Source organism: Notamacropus eugenii, chromosome 1, assembly GCF_028372415.1.
Source record: "Notamacropus eugenii isolate mMacEug1 chromosome 1, mMacEug1.pri_v2, whole genome shotgun sequence".
NCBI lineage: Eukaryota > Metazoa > Chordata > Mammalia > Diprotodontia > Macropodidae > Notamacropus > Notamacropus eugenii.
Window position 1 is genome coordinate 178,010,104 of NC_092872.1, and position 24,823 is coordinate 178,034,926.

The 24,823-nt window shown below is 40.7% G+C and overlaps 2 protein-coding genes across 3 annotated transcripts in view; both read right to left on the bottom strand.

Annotated features, from left to right (window-relative positions):
• The window catches only part of SLC28A1 (solute carrier family 28 member 1), a 60,914-nt gene extending 39,932 nt beyond the window's left edge, over positions 1-20,982 (bottom strand). Inside the window, exons 1-2 of the mRNA XM_072619832.1 lie at positions 18,284-20,982; positions 323-425 (exon numbers count right to left, since the gene is read on the bottom strand). Of these exons, the coding sequence (XP_072475933.1) occupies positions 323-409 (87 nt within the window). The 5' untranslated portion in view covers positions 410-425; positions 18,284-20,982. The remainder of the gene's footprint in view (positions 1-322; positions 426-18,283) is intronic.
• Positions 20,983-21,076: 94 nt separating this feature from the next.
• Positions 21,077-24,823, bottom strand: part of ALPK3 (alpha kinase 3) — a 43,930-nt gene continuing 40,183 nt past the window's right edge. For both annotated transcript variants that reach the window (XM_072619818.1, XM_072619810.1), the window contains 2 exons: positions 23,729-23,777; positions 21,077-22,992 (listed from right to left, as the gene is read on the bottom strand). In XM_072619818.1, the coding sequence (XP_072475919.1) occupies positions 22,641-22,992; positions 23,729-23,777 (401 nt within the window). In that variant the 3' untranslated portion in view covers positions 21,077-22,640. The remainder of the gene's footprint in view (positions 22,993-23,728; positions 23,778-24,823) is intronic.

The following is a 24,823-nucleotide window of genomic DNA, read 5'->3' on the forward strand; positions in this document are numbered from 1 at the left end:
TAGAAACTGGAGGCAGGTTGTCCCCATGAACACCATCAGAACATATCTAATCCCTTTCCATCATAACAGACTTTCAGATCTATCCATGTCTTAGATGTCTTCGTAATCCTCATAATGCCTATCACAACACTGAGCACATAGAAGGTACTCAGTAAATATCTGAATGAATGAATGAAGTGATAGAAGTAACATTGAGTGGAAGGGGGAAGAACGAGCAAAGATGATTTCAAATTTATGGTACCGGGAGCAAGGAGCAGGAGATTTAAGTCTAGAAGGGGCTGCTGATAGTCAAAGTGCCAGGATATAGGAGACAAAAGATTACCAGAAACTCCATTCCCAGGTTCTCCACACCATTCTCCAGAGTAGCAAGAGAAATGGGCTCTTCTCTTCTTTGTTTTTCTTCCTTCATTTCCTGGTTCTTTCAGCTGAAAAATAAGCCCAAGGACAAAAGTTGAAAAGATTTTTGCACAGGGAGAGGTTCAAGTGAGAACTGACATCTAACTTGGGGATGGCACAGAGTGGAAGGGATAGGCAGTGTGTTCATGGCTTGTATGTGTGTTCGTCCTTCATTGCCAAAGAAGACCATGCCATCAGAGAAATGATGACATGACTTGCACTTGACTTTTTGTTTTGAGTGAAAAAGGGTTGTGCAGGTCAGCAGCCTCACTTCTCCTCCAGAGCCATCTGAATCCAGTGACCAGATATTTATCAGGATGACTGGAGATGACTCAGGACAAGGCAATTGGAGTTAAGTCACTTGCCCAAGATCACAAAGCTGGTGAGTGTCAAGTGTCTGAGGTGAGATTTGAACTCAGGTCCTCCTGACTCCTGCACTGGTGCTCTATCTTGCACCACCTAGCTGCCCCTCATGGCCTGTATTAGGGGAAGGACATAAGGAAGTTCATTATTGCTTCTGAAGCCCAGATTTCAGTGAGCCCTTTCTATTCCCAGAGTTTCAGGAAACCCTTCAGTACACATGACTTCTGGGCTTCTACTTTCCTTAATGCCGAGCTTTCTATAAACATTTGTCTCATGAATTTTAGGAAAATGGATAAAAGCATGACTTGAATGATAGAATATTAGAATAGGAAGAGCCTAGAAACCATCTACTCTGTACATCCCCTGCACCCCATTTTACTAATGGGGAAACAAAGACTCAGGAGAAGTTAAGCAACCAGTCCATGGTTATGTAGTTATATAGAATCACAGTTTGGGCTAGAACTCAGGGCTTCCATGTACCAACACTGTCTCTATTCCCTTTCTTTTACAAATAGGGAAAGTGGAGACTAACAAGGCACAGAAGCTTTTATCAAAGACACATACCCAGTAACTGAGCAGAGATGAGATACATGGGGTCTTAAATCTCTGACCTAGGGTATTTCATTAAGGCCTCTCTTCTTATTTTACTAACTTGGAATTTTCTCATCGGGGAAGGAGGAAGAAAGGCCTGGACAGAGTCCACCAAGGAACTGAACCTGCTAATAAAGATTCCCAGCTATTTTTCTGGGACCTGATACTATAGACAACCAACTGAAGACTGGAATTTCTTGGCACATCCATCTTTTCATCCTGGGGAAGTAAGGTCTTGCATAGTGTTGTCTTCAAAACATACCAAATCCATTAGAGACAACATGGTGCCTCTAAAGCACTAGACTTGGAGTCAATAAAGCATGGGTTCAAATCCTTGTTTATAACATTTACTAGCAGTGTGATCCTGGGCAAGTTATTTAAACTCCCTGGGCCTTAGTTTCCTCATTTATATCTAACAAGGAGGTTGGACTTGATGACCTTCAGTGCCAAATACATGATCCGATAATCATTCCAACTTCTTTGTTTTTTATGTTGTCCAAGGGAAGAACCAATAGAATTACTTTCAATGGAGATCATCCATTGAAGAAATGCTGAAAGATGGAACACAGCCTTCTCTCCTACTCCCATTACCTCTCATCACCTTTCTCTCTCTTCCTTTAAATAATACTCCTCATTATAACCTTTATAAAAACAATAATGCAAAGTGTCCTGTTCCAAAAAAAAGGAAAATGTATGGAGCTATAATGATCCCCAAAGAGAGCTTCCAAAAAGCAATAGTCTCAGCACTGAAGTGTCCTGAGAATTTAGTTTCATGTTACTTAATCTCCTTCGTCTCATAATTCATCTCTTCCCCAAGAGGTTGAGAGGGAGATAACCACATGATAGGGGAAGCCTCCTTTCCCACCCAAAGAATTTTACTATCTTGATCTTCTATAAATGGCCTGTCAAGCCTCTACTGCTGGAGAATTCCCTCCAACTGAAAATGTTATGGGGAATAAGGGAGAAGAGGAGAGAATGGGAACATCAACAATCATAATCTCCATTCAGAATTAAAAATGGAGAAATTAGTCACAAAACCTTGTCCCCTTTTTCCTTCTTCAATGCTTGGGGTTACTTATTAGATTTGGATTTGCAAAGTCAGCACACGTGAAGTTGGAGGTTTTTTTAAGTTGTTTTTTTTTTCCTCTGGGTATTATATCTTCAGTCTAGGTTCATTGCTGTGAGGCAAATGCTAGTGCCTGTACTGCGACTCAAGATCCAAATGAATGGGCTTTCTATAGAAAAGATATAATATAACATGCTCTTTCCACTCAAATAAGAATTTTTCTGTAAAATAAAACTACTTATTAAAACCATAAAGTACAAGCACTTGTCTTCTTTATATACTCATACCTTTGACTGAAAAACAGTACTTTTACTCCTGACCTGTGGTGCCCACAGTGTTCATCTATTGTTGCCTCAGTCTCTCACTTCACCCAGGACAAACTCCAGCCGCATCACTTCATAATTATCTAATCTAATCACCAGGTACTATGCTACAGGTGTAGCCTCTTTTCTCCCCTTCTCCCTTTCCAATCCTGGAACCAAAATTAAATCAATCCTTTCATTCCTCCTGGAAAGCATGTGTCAGTTTGCTCCTCTCAGGCTGTAACCCATCCCTATAACTTTCCAAACCAAAATATCCCTCCCTCGCCACCACTTTCCAATCTGTGTCTATCTCTATTAGAATATAAACTCCATGAGGGTAATGGTTGTCACTTTGGCATTTGTATCCCCTGCACTTAGCACATGCTTGACACTTAGTAAGTGCTTAATAAATGCCTTTTCATTGATTCATTCCATTAGGCCAAATTATTTTCTTGGACCAAAAGCACAGCTCCAAGAAGGAAGAATAAGATCTTGAGAAAGACAATACCCAAGTAGCAAGCAAGAGAGGCCAAATCAACCCTGGTTATCTGTGAAATGACAGGTAGCTGGAGTTAAAATGCCTCCAAATCTGAATTACTTAAAACACAATTCACAGTTTAGTACAAGATTCAAAGAAATAACCATATAGAAACTATTCACTACCTTTCTCACTAACCTTCAAATGTAATCAATGACTGCTTTATCAACTCCAGGACTCTCTCTGAACTGAGGTAGACCAATTCCATTAATTGTGTTAGCCTCTTACTGGCAGCCAGCACTCAGCCCTCTTATCTCTTAGTTACCTATCCCTCCCTGACTCTCAGCAAGTGAGAGAAACTTGTTTTCTGCTCTGTAACGATTGGCAATGTGAATCCCAGTGACTCTCCCTTTCCACTCAAAAGGTAGTAATTGGTCCTCTCAAAGGAGAGAGTCTCCCCCTTCTCATCACTCTTTGACTATGTGTTCAGTAATCAATGATCTGCATCTGCACACAGCTATTCTCTTTAGTAGTATGCTCTTTAGCTAGACCCTTGAAATTAGGAATGTTTGGAGTTTCATTTTTTCAGTTTGGCTTCCACCAGAAATGACTCACCATTAGAATTCATGCTTTGCTTCCCAGAACAACGTTTCAAGACACATTTGAACAGAAAAATAGGGATATAAAAGCAACTTGTCCACATCTTCCAAAAGTGTGAAAGACCTTAGAAATGAAACACAGACCAAGATGAAGACAAAGCAAAAGAAACAACTCTTGGTACGTCTTCTCTTTGCCTTTTTCCTCTCTTATCTTCACCTGCCTCTTTCACATTCTTCTTGTAGGCCCATGTAACTCCTTTCCTCTGTAAAGAAGTCCTAAGTTGCCTGAATTTGGAACGTGTATACAAGATAGAGAACAACACTCACAAACACAGAGGCATAGTATGCATAGGGAAACAGTCTCATGCACATGCACACACATGCTCACACACACACAGGAACCCTAACGTGTACATACACAAGCAGACACGGTTTTTTACTTACATATTCATGAGCAACTAGGTCACACTGCTCAGTGAAAGAATTTAAGTCCCATTACTTTCAGTGAAGGAAAGACTAAGTGTGATTGTGCTTTGCCCCTATCCTCCTATCTCACCTGGAAAAGTCTGGTCAGAGTTCGGTAATAGCCTGGATCCTCCCACAAAGATTCTCAGCAATCTCATTAGCACCTAGTGTTACAGATACCATCTGCTGATCATCCTACTAACTCCATAAGGATCCAGGGCCTCCTGTGGGGTGGATTTCAGAGTAGCATAACATAATAAATAAAGCTCTGGACTTGTAATCAAGAAAGCCTGGGTTCAAATCCCACCTCTGACATTTTCTAGCTGTATGACCCTAGACAAGCTAACCTCCTGGGTCTCAATTTCCTCATCTGTTAAATGAAAAGGCTAGAGTCTAGGATCTCTTGTGACCCTTCCAACACTAAATCTAACTCCTATGACTTTACTTACACTGTTTCCTTTCCTGCCTACTCAACTTTTTCATGGGTCCTCTAGGGAAATTAGATTCCATGGAAAATTCTGTAACTGACTGACCTCTTGGAAATCACCTCACTAGACAAGAACTCAGCTCAAGTCTCATGTCTTTCAGGAAACCTTCCCCAACTCTTCTCATCCATCAGGATCCCAGATCTAGAGCTAAAAAGACATCTCAGGGGCCATCTTATCCAATCCCCTCATTTGACAGATGAGGAAACTGGAACCCAGGAAGCTTAAGTGATTTGTCTGATACAGCCCAGCTAGTGAGCAAAATAGGTAGGATTTGAACCAAGACCATCTAACTACAGAACGTATTGTTTTCATTGTGCTTCTCTATCTCAACTGAGTCACTGTACTGACATCTAATCATATATTCTTTTACGTGTGTTTGTGTGTGTGTGTGTGAGATGAGCATGTGTGATGAGCTCACCAAGGACAGAACCTTATCCTTGACATCCCACTTAGTATCTAGCATAGTGCTGTGTACATAAGAAATATTTTAATGAATGAATTTTATTATTTGAAAGACTATCATTTTCTCCCAAGTCCTTGTCTGAACCATGTCCTCTCCTAGCCACCAGCACCACCTTTCCCTTCTATTCTAAGTTTCTTCAGTTTCCGTTGGAGTGTAATGACTGTTGGCATCCTAGAGCCTTTCTCTCCTTGGATGATTATGCCATCTTGACCACCCTCACAGCTGTGGTCTTGTTTACTTTTCATATCCACCGAAGGGAAAGAGGTGGGAATGAAGGATGAGGCATGAGGCTGGCTTCCAAATCATATCCCTGGGAGGAGGAACCTCTCCCTGTCCCATTCTCTTTGTTCTGTCTGCTCCTATCTGAAGCAATATTTGCACTTCTGTTCCCAAAATGCCCCAGATAACTGCAATGTGATGGACCAGATGGCATAACATACATACATACATACATACATACATGAACGAATGAAGAAAGAAAGGAAAAGAAAGAAAGAATTGATCTGCCTGGCTCCACCTTAGAGTTTTGCCAGGAACAGAAAACTAGCATTTTCCACTTGGATCTTTCAGGTCAGTGATCTCCAAAGTGGGGGCTGAGGGATGATTTTGAAACTGTGGTTTGATCCCAAAGGATGTAGGGTGAACTGAATGAGAGTACATCATCCTACTCTTCCCTTGCTAGACAATCATGAGGCTTATAACTAATATAGCCTACACTTCCCCAGGAAGAGCTCTCCGCTCTGCCACTGCTATACAAGCTCCCATATTTTTCCCTTCTGAGCAAGACTTTGGCCTCTAGGACAACTAGTTACAACTTAATGTTGACATTGGGCACTGGCAGCAGTAGTTGCAAAGTGTCACTGGAAAATTCCTCCCCTACACACACACACACACGCGCACACACACACACACACACACACACACACGTTTTTAAAATGGAGACCATCACTCTAGGGAAATCAGATCCACTAAAAATTCCTGAACCAACAGACCAGATGGAAGTGAACCACTATCCTGTAGTTTAATACCCTTCCACTTGGCAGAAAATGAATTTCCAAAACTGAGTTTTAATGCTCTGGGTTTTTCCTTTGTATAATTCTTGTTTCTCTGAAGTTATTTTTTACTTCTCCTACAAACAAGATTTTCATCAAATTTACCTTTGACTAAATTTCTTTAAATAAGTGTTTATTGATTTAATTTGTTTCTACACCGTTTAAATTTTCCCTATATCTCTCCCGTCTTTGCTTTCCCAAAGAGCCATCCCTTATAACAAAGAATTGTTAAAAGAAGAAAAAGAGGAAGAAGAGGAAAGAAGTTAACAAAACTAATCAATAAATCTAAAAAAAATCTGACCACAGATACAATATTCCATAACTGTGGGGACCCCCCCACACACACACACACCCATATACAGATCTCTGCAAAGGAATGAGGGGAGGTAGTGTCTAATTTTTAATTGTTTTATACTGTTCTTTTGATTTAAAATGCTGTAGTCATTGTGTATCGCATTTTTTTCTTGGCTCTTGTTACTTTACTTTGCATCAGTTCATGTAAGTTTTTTCCATAATTCTCTGCCTTGATCATATTTGTTGTTCCTGATAGCACAACAATATTTTGTTACATTTATGTACTGCCATTTATTGAGCCATCCTCCAGTCAATTATTCCAATTCTTTGTTACCTTTGTTAAGCATTTTGCTAAAAAATACTTTATAAACATTTTGGTCTATATGGTACCTTTCTTTTTATCATTGACTCCCTTGGGGTATACATGTAGCAATGGAATCTCTGAGTCAAAGGGTATGGATATTTTAGTCACTTTATTTGCATAATTCCAAGTTGTTTTCTAAAATAGTACTGCTAATTCATAGCTCTATCAACCATGCATTAATATACTCATGTTTCCACTATTTTTTTGTCATTTTTGACAATTTACTAGGTGTGAAGTGAAATCTTAAAGCTGTTTTAATCTCTCCCACCTTCTTCCCCAAGGTCTTGTCTATGCTAGAAGTGTATCAGCTTCTCAAGAGCCCAATCCCACTGCCAATTGGCATGGAAGATTTTATCTGTTCTGCTTTTTATTTAGAACAGCATGCCCCTTTATAGGCAGCCTTGTAATTCCACACTCCCAGAGGGTCACCATACTAATGGCAGACAATGAAAAAACCAAATGGGTTTTAGCCCTAAGATAGGTCAGAATTCCCAAACTCAAGAATCCACCAGCCTCAGCCTCTCTAGCAACAGGGATAATAGGCATCGGCCACCTCATTTGATTCATTTTTCTTACTACTAGTGATTTAGAACATTTTTCTATATGGTTTCTAATGATCTGAAATTTTTCTTTTGAGAACTACTTGTTCATATCCATTGACCAATTAGTTCTTGGGAAATGATTTTCTGTCTTTTATATTCTAATAGTTGTCTATATATCTTAGATACCAAAACTTTACCCAAGAAATTTGATAGAATTTTCCCCCCATTTGACCATTTCCCTTTTTTTAATCCCAGATAGATTAATTTTGCTTATGCTAAAGTTTTCAATTTCCCATAATCAAAACTATCTATTTTACCTTTTACAATTGCCTCTATCTCTAGTTTGGTTGGCTTTCACCAACTTCTACTAAAACTATGAAACTCTTCTTCCAGGACTTATTTCAAATACTGTTTCTTTCTTTTACATAGATGCACTCTTAGAGTTTCTTCCTTGTTTCTCTGTAGAATGGAATGGCCAACAACTATGAGTCTCTGAAGGCTAATATTCATCTTAATTCAGTTTTTGGGTCCTTGCTAAGAATATGGAAAGTGGCAAGGGAGAGATGGGTTTGAGGCTCCTAAAAGGACAGGTCTAAAGTGGGAGACCGAGCGCTAAACCTAATTCTGCCACTAACTTCATGCATGACCTTAGGAGTCATTTCCTTTTCTAGGCTACAAAATGAGAGAGTTGAGTGGGAAAGTTTTTAAATTCTCCTCTAATACTGAGGTTCTGTGATTCTGTGGAGAAGGAGATGACTAGTCCTCTCCCTCACCCCTTATCTGGGTGGGGGGACACCTGGGAAAGTGACAGGAGGCAAGAAGGGGTGAAATTTACAAGGGAAAAATGGGATGGAGACAAAATGGTCATGAACATGGAGCAGGTTAGTCTGCAATAAAGAGGCCACCCCCTTTGATTATGAGCAAACTTGGAGGAAGGATGGAATGGTGAGTAAATTCAGAAGAGAAAAGTAGGAGATGTGGCCAGAAAAAAAGCAAGGAGCTAGGGAACAGCAAAAAGGCAGTGGCAACAGGAGACTCCCAGGACCTCCAGCATCCTAAGCCCCAGTGAGCGGCTAACACTTCTGCCTTACAGCCGTGGAAGTGGGAGATTTGAACAGCTGAACTATGTCCCTTCAAACACCTGGTTTGGGGCTTTCCTGGAAACCAAGTGAGATGGTGGTTTGGTCTAGAAATAAGCTGGCCTACACTGGCTGCTTAATATAGTTTTATTCTTTTACAAAAATGTTGACTGTATACAGTATGATTTTTGTGAATTATCTCAGTGGAAATCCAGCAGGAATAAGAGAAAGCAGAAATCTCCTAAAGGCAGAATGGGAACTGGACCACAAGAAATCTGACTGGATAAATCCACACTCACTATACCGTTAGATTATCTACCTAGACAAGTACTGCTACTTACAAAGGGACAGAATTAGCCAGAAAGAGGTAGATAGCCAGCTCTCTGACATCCTGGGAGCGCTTAGCGGTTTCCCCAGAGAATTCTCTGGTGGTACATACAGAGCCTAACTGCTGCCAACAAGAGCTTGGCTGATAGCATTTGGTCCTTACTACTGGACCAAAGCAAGCAACCAGTTAGCAGCCTCTCCGGTGGAAAAACCCCATGTGGGACTTGCCAGGCCATGAGGCTACTTCACTGCTGCACTGACCACAGCTGGGCTACAGGACCCTACATAGCGGGGGAAATCAAAGCTAAGTTGTCTTTAGGCCTCTGTTTTGCGATGGTTTCCAAGCAGTTGGATACTTGGGCAGAGAAGGCTGAAAGTCTAATTAAAAGACTATTTAATTCCTACTTCAACTGGGCACCTTTGTGGAGTTAGAGAGAGGCAAATAAAGCCAGAGAGCTTCCTAATATTAATAATTTTTTCCTGAGGAAAAAAACTCACCCCTTTGTAGATGGATACACTTGTCCAGTTAATCTGTGTGTGTTTGTCCTTCATCGCCAAAGAAGACCATGCCATCAGAAAAATGATGACATGACTTGCACTTGATTTTGTTTTGAGTGAGGGAGGGCTGTGCAGGTCACCAGCCTCACTTATCCTCCAGAGCCATCTGAATCCAGTGAGCAGATATTCATCAGGATGACTGGAGATGACCCAGGATGAAGCAATTGGGGTTAAATGACTTGCCCAAGGTCACACAGCTAGTGAGTGTCAAGTGTCTGAGGTGAGATTTGAACTCGGGTTCTACTGACTCCTGCACTGGTACTCTACCTACTGTACCACCTAGCTGCCCTCTAGTTAATCTAATGGTTTAGTGAATGTGGATTTATCTAATCCACAGCTACTGGGGCACCTATGTAGTCCAGAGGATGGAATGCTAGGCCTGCAGTCAGGACTATCTGACATCAAATCCAACCTCAGACATTTAATAACAGGGGTGGGGGGGAAGGAAAGGAAGGGGGGAGTCACTTAAACTCTGTTTACCTCAGTTTCTTCATCTGTAAAATGGGGATGATAATAGTACCTACCCCTCAGGGTTGTTGTAAGGATCAAAAGAGATTATATTTGTAAAGTACTTAGCACAGTACCTGCCCTCATTCCTACTTCACAAGCAACCTGTCTACTCCCACTCCTGCTAAGAAACCCATTGAACTTATAAAAAGCACACTGTATACAATTCTTTAATCCTAATTTTTAAAAAGAATAAAACTAAATATGTTAAACAGGCCTAGGTTCCTTCCTAGACAAGGCACCAGTCCCCTCTCCTCTCTTCAGCTACTACCCCCTTCCCTCCTTGGTCTACAGGTAAGCCTAAATCCAAGACTTCAAAGGAATACAGATCAGGTGCTCAGATTCCCTGCTTTTTATATTACGCTTTGTAGTTGTGGGGACTGAAAATATAAAATATAAAGGCAAAATAATTCTTAATTTTAATTTTATTAAATTTAATTTTAAAAATAATAAACCAACTCCCCAGTCTTTGTCCCTTTCAAACCTAAACTCCACACTCATCCTTTCTCCCAACCCTATGCTCATCTCTTAATTATGACTAACATTTCTATAGTGCTTTCAGGTTAACAAAATACTTTTACATATTTTCACAGCTCCATTAAATAGTTGTATTATTATCCTCGCTTTACAGATGAGGAAACTAAGGAAAATAGAGGTTAAGTGACTTTGCCAGGGTCACACAGCTAGTAAGTACCTAAGGCTAGTTTCCTGGCTCCAGGCCGAGCGCTCTGATGCTTGCGCCACTTGGCTGCTCAATGTCATGGCATCTTCCTGACCTGTCCCACACAGTCCTGGGGAGAGGACCTGAAATGGCTGTCCTTCCCTTCTATTATTAATGTATGGCCCATATTACAATTTATTGAGCAAAAATGCTTTTTCAAAAAAAAGATGAAGTGAATTGCTAAGGCATATTTGTGATATCTTTATCACTCATGGAGTAGATGACATTGTACTAAGCTTTCTTATTAAAAACCTATTTGGTTTCCTTCAAATAAACCAGCCCTACTTGCTGTGTCCTGAAATTAAATGAGCTGGAATGGAACAGAAGGCATTATGTGGGGAACAAAAAGAAATGTCAAAGATTCCCCTCCATCACCCCCAAACCCAACTGTTTCTCACATGACTTCCACTGCTGTGACCCTCCCACCGCTCAACTATAGATTTTCTGTTTCCCTGTTGTTAAAGTTTACCATCCTTGATCCCAAATGTTGCCATTTTAAATGTAATTTCTAGAGCATCTCCATCTGAATTGCAATGTATAATATTTTACAAAGCTCCATGCCCTGATGAAATAGAGTTGTTTTTCTTACCTACCTAGTTTGGGCAGGAACTTCAGTGTGTTCTACCTGGCACAGAGAGGCACATCAGCTTTCCTCTCAACAGAAATAGTAGCACTCACATGAACAATTCCTAGAGAGCTCAGATTCCCATACCTTCTTCTTCCTTAGAAGGCACACTCAGTAACACCCCTTCCAATGGTGGCCCTCCCCCAGTCAAAGGATTTAAGAATCACCCCAAGTAGAAGACAGAATAGTCTTTGTATCTTCATTGAGGGAGACTTCTCTCTTTCAGGTAGCTGATAGATCTACATCCTCTGGAATCTGTTTATGATGAATTGTTAATTAACTGAGCTGTCATAGTTTGACCCAACTTCTGGTTTTCCATAATCCACTCCCTGACCCTTGCTTCCCATGTTCTAGGTGACTAATTACTGCAAACAGCTTTGGGGCTCTAAGAACTGGTTAGCCCAGTTAATACAATTAGCTTCAATATACAGATTCCATATTTACTGCTATTAATCTTTATTACAGTTCAAAATACAAGTCCAATACACTCAGTTATTGACTAGAATGGAAATGATCACTGAGAGAATTGACCATAAGATTGTTCTGACGGAAAATCTATATATAAAATGTCCTTTTGTTTGCGATCAGTCTCAGGGATCTGGTCAGTATTTGGAGTACCCCTTTGAGGAATGAATAAATGAAAGAAAAAGTATTTATTAATCATTTACTATGTGCCAAGTACTGGTGGCACTATGTTTCTCACCTCATGGGCTGAGTCCCAAGGTTCTATCCTCTAACTTAACATCCCCGTGTACTCTCTGTCTCCTTCTGATCCCCCATGGCTTGGGACAAAGATAGAGCCCTAGAGAAGACTAGCAACTAACCTGTCCTTTCTCCTGTGTCCCACCTCCTCTATTTTTTCTTAACTAAATTAAATGGCAGTGATACTATTTCCCAAGAGGAATCCATGACTCTATATACTAGCACTACCTACTTTCAAGACCAAATTGGATCAAGACTAGATCTATCCAAACCGAGTAGGTTGGAGGTAGAGGGGTGCTAATAAATGTTTAGCAATGGGTTCTCTGAAAAGATGAAACAAACTTTTCAGTTTAATCAGCATTATTACCATTCTATCACTTTCTTAAGTCTAGACAATCAACAAAACAATAAGTCAAGACCTGATTTTTAACACTTGCTCCAAGGTATAAATGCTCACACTAGAAATTTAACAATTCCTGAACTGGTATGAGTTAGCTCCAACATCCCTCTGGTTGTAGGTAAAGCTGACCCTAAGACTCAATGGGACTTTATAAATGTTCCCCAAAATTATGACTCTTGAATTGGATGGCATTCAATCAAACATCCCAGTCTGACTAGGAATGAAAGTTGAGTTAGACCATGGGGCATAATATCAACTGAGGGTCCATCTTCCAAGCCCTCATCCCTGAGACCCTATTGAGAAATTGTTAGAAGGAGAAACCTCTACCATGGAGAATGACTGGAAACCAGTCTTTGGGTGATTGTCTCTCTGATTACTTCTAGTCATACTGGGGGTGAATGCCCACAGGAAAATTATAATTTTTACTCCCAGATCCAGTAATCAAGGGATAACTTCTTCTCTCCATCCTTTCTTACCACTATCTCTTGCTCTCCCATAAAGTTGTCTGTTTCCTAACAACAGTGTAACTTAGAAGTGGGAAAACCTGAGGGTTATTGGCCTCTGCCTTACGATCATATTTTTCCTTAAAGCCTTTAGGTACTGAGATGCTAGCAAATGGTAGGGCATTCATGTCTTAGATGCAGAGAAGGAGTTGAGGGTGGGGAGCAGCATCTGAGAATTTTCATAAAGACTTTAGCAATGCCTATTCAAACAAGACTGAATTCCCCATGTAGCGATCAGTCCTATAGTTTAAGTTGATTTCTGGGGCAAAGTCTCCTTTTGGAGAGCCACTGCATTTAGAATAACCCATCTATCCATTGAAATAGGGGAGGTTCCCTTTTGTGGGAGTCTAATCATTTGAGACCTCAACAAAGTGTTGATTTATTGGTATGACCAGTCACTGCCAAATGAGTCAAAGAAGAAAACTCTCCCCAGGCCAGTGTTGAAAACTACTTTGCAACAGACCCAATTCCTTGGCAGCAGATGGCACCACCTCTGATACCTGATGTGGTACCCACACCACTGGGTTGGTCTGGGGCAAGCCCCCAGTGAAGGAGGCTGTTATCAGATGCTTCTTGGCTCCAATGGCCTTTGTTAATAAGGAATGCAAAGTGTTTTTTTCCAGCTCTACCATAGGATCATAGTTATAGGACTGGAAAGGAATTTACAGGTTATCAAGTCCAACCCCCTAACTGTAGAGATTAATGAGGCCTTAAAAGGCTGAGTGACTTGCACAGAGTCACACAGCCTGCAAATATCTATTGTGGGATTTAAACCCAAGTCTTCTTGACTTCAAGTCCAGTACTCTACCCATTAAACCATGTTTGCCTCCTATTTACAAGCAGAAACAAGCCCCTCTCATTCTATACACTTCTATCTCTTCAGGGAGTTGGACTGCTTGCCTCCCCATTTTTTGGTATCACCATGAGTAGCAGCCAGTGGTATGGTCTTCTTTCAGTGGCCCATCCCTCCTGATCCTCTTCCTTCCAGGTCCATTCAACTATGTCATTAAGCTTAATGGAACATACTTCATGTTCCCACTCATGGCATTTACTTCACAGAATCCATAATCCTTGAGTAACTGGACCCCTAGTGTCCATGCTGGACCATACCACCATTCTGAAGGTTCTCTTCCTCTCAATGACTTCCCCTCCAAAATCATGAGACCATTACTCCAGCGCCTGAAAAGTTATGCCAATTTGTTTGGGGTGGGAACTGCAATCCAGTATTTTCTCTGGAACACTGAGGCATGAAAAGATGAGATTCAATTCAGAGTATCAATTTTACTCTTAATCAAGTGGTAGTTACATGCAAGATAACACAACTTTCCACAGTCTTCTTTCCTAGGAAGAGTTGCTCAATCACACACACACGCACACACACACACACACACACACCTCTGCAAAGCAATAATGATAGGTTACATTTGCATATTGCTTTAAGGTTTGCAAAGTGGCTTATATAAATTGATGTATTTGATCTTCCTTACAATCCTGGGACAAAAAAATGTGACTTGCCCAGGATCACACAGCTAGTGTGAGGCATGATTTGAACTCAGGTCTTCCTGACTCCAAGTCCTATGTGGACTGGACCACCTACCTGCCTACAGAGGACCTGAGAATATGAAATTGTAATTTTAATTGCACTCCACCTTGTGAATCAAATCAATTGTTGTCCTCCATTTTGGACTGCTGCTTTTAAATCACGTGCATTCTGATAAGCAAGGGGGTTCAAACCAGAGAGCGCCCTATTCCTGGAATGTTCCAGTCACAAAGTTCTTTGTTCCAACCATAATTTCCCTATACCCAAATGTTCTAGACCACAACTTCTATGTTGCATCCTCAGTTTCCCTGTTCTCATCAGCCTATCAGAAAGAAGCAACTCCTATGTTGCCCAAGATTACATATATTTCTCATATTCTGCATTAATGACTATAAAGATGCTCTGTTATCCTTCATTGGATGTCCCTGGCTGCTGAGGAGACTTGGATCCCATTTGTTGGAATCTGTTAGTTTTGCTAATAAATTGATCATGCTCAGAACTTTGTTGCTTCGGGTTTTCTTTATCATAGATTTTGATCATGACAATTGGTGAGCCAGCCAGGAGTCAAATTAGTGACCCTGGCCCTTGAGATAGCCTCTTCAAGGAACTCCCCAGAGTACACGCAGCTCATCAACTTGTCACCAAGAGACTTCTGCATGGGGAAGGGTAGGACTCCCCTTCAGTCTCAATCTCAATTCTTCCAAGCTAAGGTAAGCCCTTGGAATCCCTTCTATGGGGGATTTAGGGCCATCTATAGGGGACCCAAACTCTTCTAAAAAGAAATCTGTCCTTTCTATAAGGGAATCTGTCCCATCTATAGGGGACCCATCCCTTCTATAGGATGGGGTCTAGCAGTAGCTTATCCAAAGGACTCCCTCAGAGAAATTTCTCATATGCTGGAACAAAGGGAAACTCCCAGTTCAACTGGGAATGACAAAAGTGAACACCGTCAAATTATGTGAAATTTGGTCTAAGACTTCAAAGATTCAACTGATAACTTATTAAATTTTTGATTATTGTTTATTCCCCTTGCAAGAAAAGAACTGCGATCATAAAAGAAGTAAAGAGATATGCCCCAGCCAGTTCCACTCCTTCAGGGATGGGGCAGGGTGAGGGAATCTTTTCTAATTGGCCTTTATAAGACCTGCGTTGGAACCCAAACAATCCAGTTGAGTATGTCAAGCTATTACAAGCTAGCAAATTCATAATCAAGGAAATGGAAGCATGTACCATTCAACCTGAAAAGTGGAGTGAATTTCAAGAAATCATTCAGGAAGAAAATGAAACTCCTTATCACTTTTATGACAGGTTGTTTAAAGGGGCCAAGCACTGTGCAGGGTCAGATAGAATTAATCAGAGGGATGCTAGAATCATTAATTCTATCTTTCTTGGTCAATCCATATCAGAAATGTGCAATTATTTCCATAAGAATTGCCTTGTATAGCATAAACAGAACATTAGTGAGCTTAAGAGTGATGCTCAATATGTTTTTGCAAAAAGGGGAAGGGAGATAGCAGAATCTAAGCCAAAACTGCAAACACTCCTGGTTTTCACTTGGAGGACTACGGCTCCCTTTTGAGCATCAGGAAATCAAGAGTCACAGGAGATATATAAAGATATATTCTGTAACAAAGAGGGTCATCTATCCAGGAAATGCTTTAAGAAAAGGTGAGGTACATGGAGTGAAAAATTGAAGTGGCCCTGGAGTGACTCACAAAGAAAACTCACAATTCAAAATTTTGCACACAGGCTTTTTTGATTAAACTTAGACCTAGAGGGAAAACTTTGCCAGTAAATCTGTGTGTCTGTCTTATTGTATTGTCTGTATTTTGTGCTAATTTCTTCCTGTGGTCTGATCAGCCAAAGGAAGAAGAGTATTTTTTTTTAAAAAAAAAAAAAGGAAAGTCTACTTCTCACTCTGGACAAGTTGGAAAGGCAGATTAAAAGGAAGGGAGTCTTTGTTCCCAATTTGAAGAAATTTAAAACATTATGAATTAGAAACTAAATTTGTGACAGAAATCCAAATTCTCTACAAAATTTCCAAATTTTATAAATACTGAAATATCTTAGTGAATGTGGTTAAGAAAAAAACTGTAAAAGTTTTAGTGCAAGGGTGATTTCATTGATATGAAACTAAAATTCCCAAGTGAATGAGTTTTAAGTTTCATTTTAGAAAAAAGCAAAAAGGGAACTGAAAGTAGTATCAGTGAAATTCCAAAGTGAAAAAAAAGAAACATGTTCAAATCAGGGAGAAATTTAAAAAGTAAATAAAATTTAATTTGGAATAATGTTTGTTTCTGCCTAAGCAATTATTTAAGTACTCTGAATAATATAACTAGATTGGTAAACTAAAAACAAAGTTACCTAAAGAAATTGGAATAGACTATGCATTTGTGAGTCTTTAAAAATCCAGAATGACAGTATTGCAATTAATTGGTTTTGTGTAATAAAAACTTGTACTAAATTGAAAAGGAAAAAATTCAGTAAAAAAAGATCAGTTCTGTAGATAGCTTGAGACATGATTAGAATTAGATTTAGAATTGGAATAAAGACTAGAGAAATTCTGGGATGTAGTGAAACTAAAAGTACAGAGTCAAAATTGTAAAAATGAAAGGTTCCTTTCAAAATAGATGATTTTAAACAGGTTTGTGAAACATTTTAGAGAAAAGGCTGTCAAAAATATAATACAATTATAAAACTGCCAAATGGGAACTCTTAGAAGTTAAAGTTTGTAGCACAAAATTATCTGGATGATTTGAAGTTTTTCTGGGGTAAAAAATTACAAAGAATAGATGGGGGGAAGGTAAGACATGTACTTTATCTCCCCTCCTAAAGTGTCAGGACAGGACAGATTAAGAAAATAAAAGGAAATTATTTCATTCATTGGGTGATTTTGATCTAACTAAAAAAGCTGGCCCCCAAGTTTGAAATGCTAACTATTGAGTGGTGCTTGGGAAAATTATTACTATTTGAGATTGTAAACCCAGGATTTGATTTAAATGGTTTCATTTACAGTGAGATGTGTTCTCATATTAGGAAAATTATTATAAATCAGAATGTAATACAAATCACACTTGCTAATCCATAAAGGACATACTAACAATAGCAACCCCACCTGTCCCAATTCCCACCTCCCCCCCCACAATGTGCTGTTGAGAGGACCCTGTAATTATCAAGAGCTTAATTCAGCGCCTGACTTCTGCCAAGGGTAAATAATACAATATCCACACCATAGAGGAATTAAACTGGACAAAATATTTCTTGGTAATGCTCTCCCACTTAAAGAACGCTTTTTTAAATTGGCTTTGGCTCCATTGATATCTACAACTGGTATCCTCATAAAGGGAAAAACTTCAGACTTCCTACTTAACTGCCTGTCATGTAAATTAGCAAATTAATATACTGATTCATTTAAGAAATTCAGAATAATACCTGAGAAATCAAAATGCAAACATTTTAAAGTGCTACATAAGGCAGAGCTCTGCAACTCTTTCAATTAAGCTTTAAAAACCATTAAAAAAAGCCTAGCAAGTGGTAAGTATTATATAAGGGTTAATGTAAGTACTTTGTATTGGTCTTGAATTCAAACAAGATAGGGTGCCACAAGTGATAAATGACTTGCTATGTAAGAGAACTGGGAAATGCATTCTGTTGAATTAATGTCACCTAATGGGATTGTATATGTAAATTTTTCTTCTGTTGTGAAAAATGCTGTTAGAAAAATAATTTCCCTTTTTAATCCGGATGCTGTTAGATTATACAATTGTCTGGTAAATGAATGTGGTGAAAATGTCTGAAAATTGTTAAATATTTTATAAGGTATATTTTGTGTTAAATCAGAAAATAACAATCACTTACGGTTAGGAGACCAGAGTAGTAAAATCCCCTTAAGGTGTCCTTGCCTGTAAGAGTCCTTGGGACTTTTCACTAGGACTGGAGTGTAAGATCTTGTCAGCTACCGCACCCAGCATATTATGAAATTTTGTAATATTGCAACTTGAAAAAGTAGGAACTCTCTTAGTCAAAGCGGCTTAATTTACATGCATACTTAAACTAAAGAGTGAGTTTTATCTAAGATCATTCTGTGGCTGGGTTGAAGACCTATCTCCAGGGATCATTCACCTTTGCATCTCCCATCAGATTTAGCAGCATGTTTGACATATAAAAGATCTCCACTGTCAATAGGAGAAATATTGAATCAAGTCAACAGGCATTTATTAAGTTCCTACTGTGTGCTGGGGATACAAGAGAAAGGAGTGGGAGGACAGTCTCTGCTGTCAAGGAGTCTTCAGTCTAATGGGATAGACAACACTGCAAATCACTAGGTATCCGTAAAACATGTAAACAGGATAAATTGGAGATAATCTCAGAGGAAAGGCACTAAATTAAGGAAGCCCGGGAAAAACTTCTTAAAGAAGGATATAACCTGAGACTTATGGGATACCTGGACCACTGTGTTGGCCGTGTTAGAGGGCAGAAGAATTAGCACTTGTATACCACTTTAAGATTTGCAAAGCTTAAGAAGAGTAGCAGCAAGTAATGTTGGACTTGGTGTCAGGAAGACCTAGGTTCGATTATGCCTTAGACGTTAGCTGTAGTAAGTAGCTTGGCTAGTCACATTTCCTCATACTTAAAATAATGAGATTAGAAACATGGACTCTAATGTCCCTTCTGGTTCTAAATTTAAACAGATATGATTCAATCAGTGTAAATGTCATTAAAGAAGAGTTGTTACCATCTGATTTGCTACTACGCTTTCCATTTGACTTGAAGCTGAAAACTTCTATGTGGTGTCTCCCTCGTTAGAATATAAGCTTCTTGAGATCAAGGATCTTCCCTTTATATTTGTATCCCCAGCATTTAGCACAGTTTTACTGTGATTAATTAATGCTTTATCCATTTGTTCATTTATCTTATAAGCATTTTACGTGTTAACCTTGATTCTAACATGAACCCTGGAAGGTAGATGCTACTATTTTATAAAGAAATTGAGGCACAGAGAGACTAAATCACTTGTCTACTAAACACGATGCTTCGTGATTTGCATACAACGGGTGTATAATGAATATTTGTTGAATGAGTTTTTTATTGGGAAGCTTACAGCAGATACCTAGTAAGTGCCAGAGGTAGGATTCTGTACTTGGATCTTCCTGACTTTAAATCCATCATTCCATCCACTACACCATCTAGCTGCCCATCCATGAATTAGAGAATGCTTGTCTGGCACTCAGAGATGCTAGGTGACTTGCCCATGGTCACAAAGTGAGTGTCAAAAGTAGGATCTGAACCCAGGTCTTCTTGGCTCCAAGTTCCTCATTCTATTCACCAAATATGAAGTTCCTTGGTTTTCATACAACAGGTATTTGATAAAAACTCTCCTCTGAAGCTTACTAGATCTTGACCCAAACAAACCACCTAATTTCAGTTCTCCTACTTGTAAACAAGGTTAAGAATACTTGCATCACCCCCTTTCTGGGGTTGCTATGAGTAAAGGATTTTGTAAGACCTAAAGTGTCAAATGCATGTGAGCTATTATCATCACTAACCAAAGAAATAACAAACTAGAGGGTAAGTGGGGAGCCTGCTCAGAAAGAAACCTGGGAAGGGCAGCATGGAGCTGGGGAAAGGTGGGAGATCAAACCCCATCCACTGAGTGAGGATGGGAGTATTCTCCTTCCTCCTCCTACCTCCTTCTCTCCTTCTGTCCCAGAAGTGAGAAAGGGCTGATGATGACAAAATGCATGAAGCCAGCTTCTACTGTCTCTGCCTCAGTGCGTTTGAAATGTGGTGTGCTCAGGAAACAATAGGACTTGAGAAGAATGACTCAGAAAGAAGCTACCCCTTTGTGGAGGTCGGAGGTCCACAGGTGTTACATAGCACGCATTTCCAGACTTTTTTTCAGAGTTATCAATTGGCCTGATTTTTCCTCTTTTCTTCCCTTTAAAAATACTATTTGTTATATGGGATGGCTCTCTGGGAAGGAGAAGGATAATGGGGAAAACTGTGCTGATGTAAAAAACAGAAGACATGAATCAATTAAAAACTTATTTTTTTAAGAAACAGGACTTGACAGTAACAACAACATTGTGCGATGACCAACTTTGTTAGACTTAGCTCTTCTGCGCAATGCTGTGATCTAGGACAGTTCCAGGGACTCATGATGGAAAATACTATCCACATCCAGAGAAAGAGCTATGGAGTCTGAATGCAGATTGAAACATATCATTTTCTCTTTTACTTGTTTGCTCTTTCTTTCTTGTGGTTTTTCCCTTTTGTTCTGATGCTTCTTTCACAACATGACTAATGTGGAAATGTTTAATATGATCATACACATATGGCCTATATCAGATTGCATGCTGTCTTGGGGAGGGAGGGAAAATAATTTGGAATTCAAAGTCTTGTAAAAGTAAATGTTGAAATTTAAAAATAAATAAATTAGTTTTTAAAAAAGAGGACTTGAAATTTGGGCCTGATTTATTTTCTAATCTATCCAAAGTCCAAGTCAGGGCCCCATGGGCCCAGAAATCCAAGAGATGGCAGGGACTTTGTATCCCCAGCACTTAGCTCAGGACTTGGCATACAGCTGGCGCTTAATAAATGCTGACTGATTGATCAGAAGGAGCATCCATGACTAAAGAAAGAGAAACCACATGGACAAGCACTCATTGTCTTTATTGCATTCAAAGTGGAGCATGCAAGCCCCTATCCCCATGTAAGGTGTACCCATCCCAACACAGAGCAGAACAAGAGATGTACTCAGGCTGAGCTCCTCAGCCTAGGACTACAGTTTCTTTTGGAGCCCATAAAGAGAAATCCAGAATCAAATAAATGGATCTAGGGCTACTATCTGTCCCCCAGGAGCCCAGGTCTCAATCTGAGAGCCTAAACATAGAGATCTAGAACCCCAGAGCTAGGCTGGCTCCTTCTTCCCTCCCTGCCTACCCACCTCAACCAACACACATTCTATACTGAGCAGAAAATTACTTTAAACTCAACCCTCAGGCACTGACTATGCAGGAATATCTAAGAATCACCGTGGCTCTAAGTTCTCTATCTCAGAGTGGGACCCCAGACCTCCTGAACCAAGCACCAGCCCACATGCCACAGTTGCTGATGCCCACTCTCAATCCCATTGGGTAGGGCCTCATGGCCCTAGTAGCCCAGATCAAACTTGAAAAAAAGAACAGGATATGAGAAGCAAGCAAAGACAGCAATTTCCCTGGTGCCAGGGTGGAGTCTGGACCCCACATCTCAGCAAAGAACAACCAGCGCAGACCTAGAAAAAGACTCAGCCAGGGGAAGAGCAAATGAGAAGCTCTTAAGGGGAAAGGGAATCAGCAGTAAAGAGGAACATGGGAAAAACAAGAAAGTGAATGCCCTTCATTGTTATAACTCACAAGACAAACAGACTGGGTGCTAGGGAAGAAACTCTGGATAGGGTCATGCTTCTTCTCCCCTGAGCACTGAGGCAGGTTAGTTGAAGGTGGGGCTAGGCCACAGGGGCAAAGGTCTAGGAATTGAATAGACCCTGGGGTTGGTAGTTGCCAGCAAACAGGAACACCAACCCACTCCCCAAAAACAAGGTCAAGTAGCTTTGGTTAATGTCAAGGGTTCAGTGCCAAGCAATATGGAAATGGGGAGGCCTCTGCCCAGAGCAGTCAAAGAAACAACACACACTTCAGAATCTGGCTATGATGAGTGCAAGGTGAGCATCTGGCTTAGGGATGCAGAGGGGCCCTCGAGCCAAGAGCAACTGTAAACGTTGTGGAGAGCACCACATGTGAGGTCCCTGACACCCAGCACTGTGATGCTCTCAGAGCACATAAGCCCCAGGTACTGTGCCATGCCAAGGGTTTGACCTGTCTCCCTTTCTGTTCACTAAGCCTGGAGGGAGGCTGTGGGGTCCATACTTAGACGTGCACCAAGGCCTCAAATGAATGAAACAGAGATTGGCACAAACCATGCCAAATGATCCCTGCATCCTTCCAGGAGGTCTCAGAGACCCTGACACAGCTTTCTACACTGTGGGTCCTGTCACTCTGAGGCTAAAGGAGAATGAAGAGGCCTCTTACATATAGGGAGGGCACTCCTGCAACAGGGGCTACACCCACCCATCCTTTCTATTTCTGTCTTAGGATATTTACTGTCTGGTTTGAACTGTTTACTGGTTGGTCTTTAATCTAGGTGGAGGCCCTCTAGCCTCCAGTCGTGATTATCACATGCCTTGAGCCTTGGAGCCCCTTTCCTGGGCAGCAGGTTGGTTATTTAACTGTGTATCAGCAGTCTCAGGGGACCTAGGGATGGCCTTCAAGCTTGAGGTGCTTTTTCGGGATCCCTGAGGGCTGAGATGACCTTTCTTCTGAAGTTGGGGGCTCAACTGAGTGGATGATGGGGCTTTCCTGCCCGAGGAGGGGCTCTTGGAGCCCTTGGCCTTGGCCACCGGGTAAAGAGTCTCAAGGCTCTTGAGAGACTTCAGACCCAGCATCTCACAGTGGGTGTTGCATTGATGTGAAACAGCAAACTGCTCAAGGAGGTCTGGAAAGCAGCTTTCCTTGAGACCTTGGTACCTGTAGCCAAACAGAGCAAAAACTGGGGCCCTAGAGAATTCATATCCACTCTCCGTGATCTCCTCCCCCAGCCCTGGGATAACCATCAACCCTAGGACTTAGAACTGACAACCACAGCCTTCATTTGTCTAACCTGGAACTGATCACCTGATCGTCCAGGAGAAGTGGGCTATGGCATGCTTGCCACTACCACCTTGCTGTCCAGCTTCTTCATGATGCCTAGCTGTGCTGGTACATGGTCTTGCCCTATTAGAAACTGGCAGATTCCCTGACTGAGGTGTTATCTTATTGGGCAGCATGATTAAGAGGTTGGGGATCCCTAATCCCCAGGAGGCAGTATTATCAATCTCATGCAGGGAAACTCATTACCCACACTAAGGAAAGAGGAAATGAAGCAGGGTAGAGAGAATTTGGGGCAAAGAGAATTCAGTGATCCCCACAATGTTACAGTATAGCCCAGGGGTAGGGAACCTGCAGCCTCGAGGCCACATGTGGCCCTCGAGGTCCTCAAGTGAGGCCCTTTGACTGAATTCAAGCTTCACAGAACACAGATTTGTTCCACAGGTTCCCCATCCTTGGTGCAGCCCATCCACAAGCCACATTCTTTCAAGGATAAAGAGCCAGATGGACATTTAGATCTCTAACACAAGGGGAAGGAAGTAGTCCTAAGGGGAAGGAGTAGAGCAGGGCCCTGGACGCCAACACAGCAGCTGCTCAGGTCCTAAGAATCACTTACCCTCTAAGTTTGGTGGCAATCTGCACATCTGTCATCTTCCAATCAACACCTAGAAAAGGGCAGAGTGTTTGAGAGCCATAAGTGTGAGCCCAACTCTAAAAGTGTCCTCTCCCACTGCATTCTGGGTAATGCCACTCCCTTTCCCTTTATTCCTTTATATGGGAATGAAGTTGGAAGGTTCTAGGCCAGGTTACAGAGTCCTAGAATCTCAGTGATAGAAAGGACTCTGATATCCATCTCTAACCCATACTTTTGCCACAGTTCTACTAAGTAGTCACCCAGCAAGATTTCCAATGACCTCACCAAGTCTAGAGACTGACTATTCTACAGTGATAAGCTTGGGAAGCCAGCCTCGTTTGGGCAATGAGTGAGAACCAGCTTCTCCAGGATGGTCATAATGGATAAAAGGTGACCTTGAAATCAAGAGCATCTTGGATTCAAGTCTTGTCGCTGAAACAAACTGGCTGTGTGACCCATGGGTCACATGGGTAAACCATTCATTTTTTAGTGACCCCAAAAAGCTAAAAGCATATCGATTATAGACAAGTCACTAGGCACTGTGCTAGGTACTTTTGTAAATCCTGGCAAGTGACAAGGTGGATAGATAGACAAGGTAGATGGTGGCAAGAGTGGAGGTATCTCCGAGGACAAGTGCTAGCTTTGAGATGGTATGTATATGCTTATGTGTATGTATATATGTATATGTGTGACTAATACTCATTGGTTTACCTATAACATTTTAGTATTTTCAGAGCTCTTTTACATGCATTGTATACAGCACAGAGAGAGGTAACATGACATATGTGTGTGCATGTGGATCCCTATGCACATTTTTCTAGGCATCTATATGGATATACATATATGCATACAAACATATACTATAAATATATATGCATCAGCAGAAGACATTTTCACTGCAAATTCCATGAACTGATGTAATCGCAGGTCCTGATCAAAATAATAAAAAATTATTATTATTCATTTGAATGTAATATATAACAAAATACTTTTTATTATTCCTGTGGTCTGGACCTGTGATTTCAGCAATGCAGTATATATGTGTGTATAATACTGGTTTACCTATAATATTTTATT